The sequence below is a fragment of the Sinocyclocheilus rhinocerous genome, unplaced genomic scaffold (genome assembly GCF_001515625.1).
Source record: "Sinocyclocheilus rhinocerous isolate Xijiao unplaced genomic scaffold, SAMN03320098_v1.1 scaffold82, whole genome shotgun sequence".
Classification (NCBI taxonomy): domain Eukaryota; kingdom Metazoa; phylum Chordata; class Actinopteri; order Cypriniformes; family Cyprinidae; genus Sinocyclocheilus; species Sinocyclocheilus rhinocerous.
Window position 1 is genome coordinate 1749633 of NW_015644168.1, and position 5794 is coordinate 1755426.

Sequence of the window (5794 nt, forward strand, 5' to 3'; positions counted from 1 at the left end):
TGTTGTTGTTTTTTTTTTATCACCCTAATTAGATTATGAAGAATGATTTGTTGATCTTGTTTTCCCTTTAATACATACCTTCCGCAATATATTTTTCAATTACTTTCAAAAAGTGGTAGGGACAATATCGACCCTGGCAAAAAGTGGTGGGGACATGTCCCACCCGTCCCACCCGCAAATTACTCCTATGGTTAAGCATAATTATCTGCATTTTTTGCTCACTGGTTATTTATCCTGAAAATGTTTCATTCTAATTTGCCATTTGCCTTATCTTGTGTTGGTAACAAGCCTCCACAAGCTTACGGTTGCCAGATGCCAACAGTTTAAATCCCCCAATCAGAGCCTTTTTCTTAAATCAATACATTTTCTGTGCAGTGGTTTATTTAATCCACTCAGTACATTACGGACAAATCATTGGTGAGTTCAAAACAATGGCAAACATGTAAGTTGGAGTTTAGCGAACTCTACTGAGCCAGTCTGTTTTCTTTCACGTTCTGCGCTGTTTGCAGCGACTAAATCTGCAATGTCCTTGCTTTGTGCTTATGTGAAAGTGGAATAATTATGATGAAATGTAAATAAATAAATAAATAAAGAATCACAATCATGATGATTAATAATCATGATTATATTTTGAAGTGGCATGTACTGTAATAAATGATGGGAAATATCGTTAATGGTGGGGAAAGAGTTATCAGTCACATTAGATGAAATGCACGGGGAATCTAAATGCAATTGCAGATCATATTAATGAAACAAAATGAAATAATGTCAAATTAAAAGCTTTAAAGCACATTTTAAATAATCGTATGTTTTAGTAGTCTTTTGTCATGCTTTAAAAAAAGTACACTCATTCTGATGTGTTGACTAACATACTAAAGACTTCACATTAGAGTTAACATTAGAGTTAATACATGTTAAATGTACCAAATTGCAACAAAATACAAATCAAATAGATAAAATTTAAAATATAAAATATATTAAGATTTAAAAAAAAAGAATAGATTTAGTTTACCATAAACACTTGTCACTATATTCTGCAGTAAACTTTAACTGTATTTCAAAGACAATTAAGTGGGTCAAAAAACACTCTTAACTTCATCTAATTGCATTTAATATAAATTTAAATTATAGTGCATTTTCATTTAATTGTGAATAACAAGCATTCAGTTCGACAAGTCTTCATTCAGTTTGCACTTAAGTGTATTCTTTTAAAATATTTTATTTCCATCTTTTTAAGGTATGCAAGGTACGTTGAAATGTACAGCACACATTCTCTTACTTCAGCAGAATTTTTTACAAGCATCTTTCTGATAAGATCATAAAATCTGTTAGGACTTGTATTTAATTTCAATGTGTCTATAATATCTATTACAAACAAATCACATAATTTAAACATAACACATACTCATTTGTTTCACATGCTTTTCTTTGTTTTAGTCTTCAGTGAAAACTTTCACACTCACACAAAGGAAAGACTAACAAGATGACTGAAGTAAGATTCACAAAGAAAAAAAGCAATGGGTCGCGCGTAAGTGAGTGAGCTTATGTGTGATGTCAGCATAATAAAACTTAAAGCTCGATGCACGATACTCAGAAGCCGCTGCAAGATCTCCTGCAAGAAAGTCTACCATCTGAGACTTTAAATCCTCCAAATCATCACAGCTCAGACGGGATGAGAGATAAAAACATGTTTGGTCTCTAATGACAGATATTGGAATGTCAGTCATTAATCATTATGGTAATGTGGGTCAAATGGCTGAAGTCACTTTTGAGGAATAAGCTGAAGAGGTAAATATAATTTTTAAAGGCCGCATTTGGGCTTGAATGACATTACAAATGATATTGAATCTCATTAATGTTAATAAGTACTAATGGAAAATAAAAACACTTGGAAATTGCAATTCAAAGCAAATGTAATTGCATCATTTAAGCAATTAGAGAAAATGCACCTTGGTCCAGACAAAGTAAAAGAGAAACTCCATGACTTCCTAATGTATTCTAAGAATCAAATTGATATTAAAAGCACTTTCACTATGAACAATGCTGATGGTATTGGTTCTAGCGCATGCGGTCTCTGTTGATTCAGCACTCAATTCACTAAAGGAATTATGCAAATCCAGTGCAAACGTGCCCCAAAAAATAAGTGCTAAAAGCAATTTGCACGTCACAGTTCGGAGAGCAAGATTTTAGAGAATACAGCAGACTACTGTGATCTGACATACTATGATGCTGTTCTCCATCATTCAATCATCATTTGATAAATTACTACCTCCATTATTAATATACAAAGTACACAAACATTTCATCTTCTAAACAAAATGTCATTTAGCACCCACTTTCCCTAACACAGGTAAAAACAGCTTTGTGAGTTTCGTGATTCGGTGCATTGCATAATAAGCCTAATTTCATAGAAAGAAAGCATGTTTCTGCTGAATAAAGGACAGCATTGAATTGTCAATTTGACGTATTATTCGATGTTGTTTGAGATTATTTAGTGCCACAAATTTCCTGAAAAAAATCACTAAAATTATTCAAAAATTTATTATAAAATCAATTTATATATTCTCAATTTTTCTTGCTTTATTATTAATATTGAAAACATGAATTAAAATATTACAGAGCTTTGACTCTGCAAAAAAACTATTTTATTCTCAAGGAAAAGTTTTTTTTTAGTCCTTGAACAGAAATAAATGATTATTTTCACCATGCAGTCTGCGCTTAGCATCAGTCCTCATGCTGTGTGAACCTGACATTTGTTTATAGTGCAATATTAAACTTTGACTTTAATGCTTGGTTTAAAATACCGTTTTCATAACACTGATGAATACTTTAAATGCTAGAGAAAGAAAATAACATGCTTCGAATAATTTTGATCTGAGATGCTTTTAAGCTTTTAGAAAAACATACTTTGGCAGGATCATAATTTATTGATGGTATTTGATAAACTGCATATCATAAAATTATGTACCGTATAAATGTATAGATAACACTATTTTTAATACTTTTTCTTTTGATGATCCACAGTGTGTCACTTCTCTCTATGTGGAAACACTTTGTAGCAGCTAACAATGATTTAGCAATTCTATTTGTTGATTTTGCTCCCTTGCACTCAAACTACCGTATAAATGTATAGATAACACTATTTTTTATACTTTTTCTTTTGATGATCCACAGTGTGTCACTTCTCTCTGTGGAAACACTTTGTAGCAGCTAACAATGATTTAGCAATTCTATTTGTTGATTTTGCTCCCTTGCACTCGAACTTTACATTCTCGTCTAAGAACGGCTGTCAAGTCTTTTGTTGAGTTATTTTGTTCTTGTTTTACGATGTTCCTGCTCAGCAGTGTTTGCAGCGGTGGCCCTCTGAGAACTCCACGCTGTGATATTAATTGCTTGTTTTAACAGTGAGGCTGACTCATTCAGACGTTACCGCTAACAATGATTTAGCAATTCTATTTGTTGATTTTGCTCCCTTGCACTCAAACTTTACATTCTCGTCTAAGAACGGCTGTCAAGTCTTTTGTTGAGTTATTTTGTTCTTGTTTTACGATGTTCCTGCTCAGCAGTGTTTGCAGCGGTGGCCCTCTGAGAACTCCACGCTGTGATATTAATTGCTTGTTTTAACAGTGAGGCTGACTCATTCAGACGTTACCCCTGAGAACTGCATTTTTTTTTCTTTCTTTCTTCTTCCTCTCGGCTGCTATTATCTAAAAGAAGAAGAGATGAGTTTCTGAACCGATGAGAAATCTCTTGCACACTGGGACAGTAACAGGCAAAAGTCGGACCCTCTTGTGTGTTTATCTTATACAGTGGAGATAACATTAAAAGAACTGTCTGAAACCTACTGAGTGAGCAAAATGGCAAACTGTTAAAGAATAAAACTGCATACACCACTATTCTAATATCTGGGGTCAGTGAGATATTTGATGTTTTTAAAGGAATCTTCTGCTTGATCGAAAATATAGTAAAAAATGGCAATACTGTGAAATATTAATAAAGTTCTATTTAATATATTTTAAAATACTAACTTTTTTCAGGATATATATATATATATATAGTCATTTTTTATCATTTCAATGCATACTTGTTGAAAACTTACTATTTTCAAAGAGGTTTCCAAATTTCCAAATAGGCTGATAAATCAGATTTTCCCATCCCACACTCATACCATTGGTTAAGGCAGTGTTTCTGTGTTGAGATGTTCAAACAAATGACGTGAGGTTTTTAAAATGTCAAAGAGCCACATAACTGTCAAACAATGATATAATTATTTTTTTAACACAGCAAATTACACGCATCTTCGTTAGGTATACTACCCCATCAAACTGACATGGTAGGTCATTTATTATGATTAAAAGCTTTGGTATTTAGTCACTTCTAACATATGGCCACCACAATTGCAATTAACCAAATGTCCACTCATATATCTCTTCCGAAACCCCATTAAACATAGTTTTCCTCACTTAATCAAGTTCTTGAATAATATATAAACCATTTGCAGCAATGTAATCAATCTCAGCTGTAAAACCACACTCTTCAGACCACACATGCCTGATTCGAGCCCTGATGCATGACAATGGAGACTATATACTATAAACTTATACTTGTTGTTTCGGACACTGAAATTCATGAATACTATTTTTCCTTAATAATAATAATAATAATAATAATAATAATAACAGTAAAATATTAATGTTGGTTTATTCTAAATTGACCAGAATAAATCAGTAATGAAACTTTTAAATTGATTAATTACTGGTTTATTCTGGTGGATAATTGATTGATCTGATTAATTAGCAATAAACAAACAAACAAATAATAATAATGCAAAATCTTGAATACATACAATGTATTCAATGGTGTGGCATTAGATAAAAGAAAAAAAAAATCAATTCGTTTTTTGAATTTGTAGCTTATTTCTGGGTAACTTATTATTTACTGTGATTTTTTTATTAAACAATAACAAAATGTGTATCCAATTTAGATGGCAGCCTTGGACAGCAGATAGATACATAGATAAAGGCAAAAGCAAACAGCAGAAGAAAGAAGACACAAACAGGAAACACAGAGGGAATTCAGTGCTCAGTGAGAGAGAGTGAGGGACAAACAGAGGAAAAGAAACATAGGAGTGCATCAATCTGTGTACCTTGAGGCCAGAGTCATAGGGGGAAAGGCTTACAATGGCATGCGTTAGTGTGAGATAGGCTGGATGGTTGCGTACTCGACAAGGTCCCCGCCAGTGTGCACAGAGCTTCGTGGGCTGGGAGAGGAAGCCAATGCTGCAGTATCCAGTTCCGCATACTGGACATCACAGTCCTTGTGACCAGAGTTCTGGAGATAAGAGAGGTGGAGAGGATGTATGAGGAGTGGAGCTCAAAAGAAAGAGTGAGAGAGACAGAGAGAGTGTAGAGGAGAACAGAAATAGAGAGAGCTGTCACTCCAATCAGTGAGCACAGACTCCAGGTTAGTGAAATGAAAAAAAATAAAAAATAAAATAAAGTAATAATAATACAACACTTCACCGAGGAGTCAAGTCATATAATAATAATATTAATGATATTGTAATACAATTTTTATTATTTATACAATAGTAATTCTAAATAATATACATAATAACATGTAATATAATAACATATTAATTAATACATTAACAAAATATATTGAAACTGTAATAATGTGACTTTTTACAGTAATGAGAATCAGGATTAGTAATTATCACATTATAGTAAAGATAAGTTACTAATTTAAAATCATAGTAATGAGAATAATATTAGGCCTACTGAAAAAAAAAATG

The 5794-nt window shown here is 32.7% G+C and overlaps 1 protein-coding gene across 3 annotated transcripts in view; it reads right to left on the bottom strand.

The window, feature by feature from the left end:
- Positions 1 to 5794, bottom strand: part of nectin1b (nectin cell adhesion molecule 1b) — a 229683-nt gene that overhangs the window by 10722 nt on the left and 213167 nt on the right. For 2 of the 3 annotated variants that reach the window (XM_016575742.1, XM_016575743.1), the window contains one exon: positions 5147 to 5331. The exons of the other annotated variant lie outside the window; for it this stretch is intronic. In XM_016575742.1, coding sequence (XP_016431228.1) covers positions 5191 to 5331 — 141 coding nt within the window. In that variant the 3' untranslated portion in view covers positions 5147 to 5190. The remainder of the gene's footprint in view (positions 1 to 5146; positions 5332 to 5794) is intronic. 3 annotated transcript variants of the gene reach the window in all.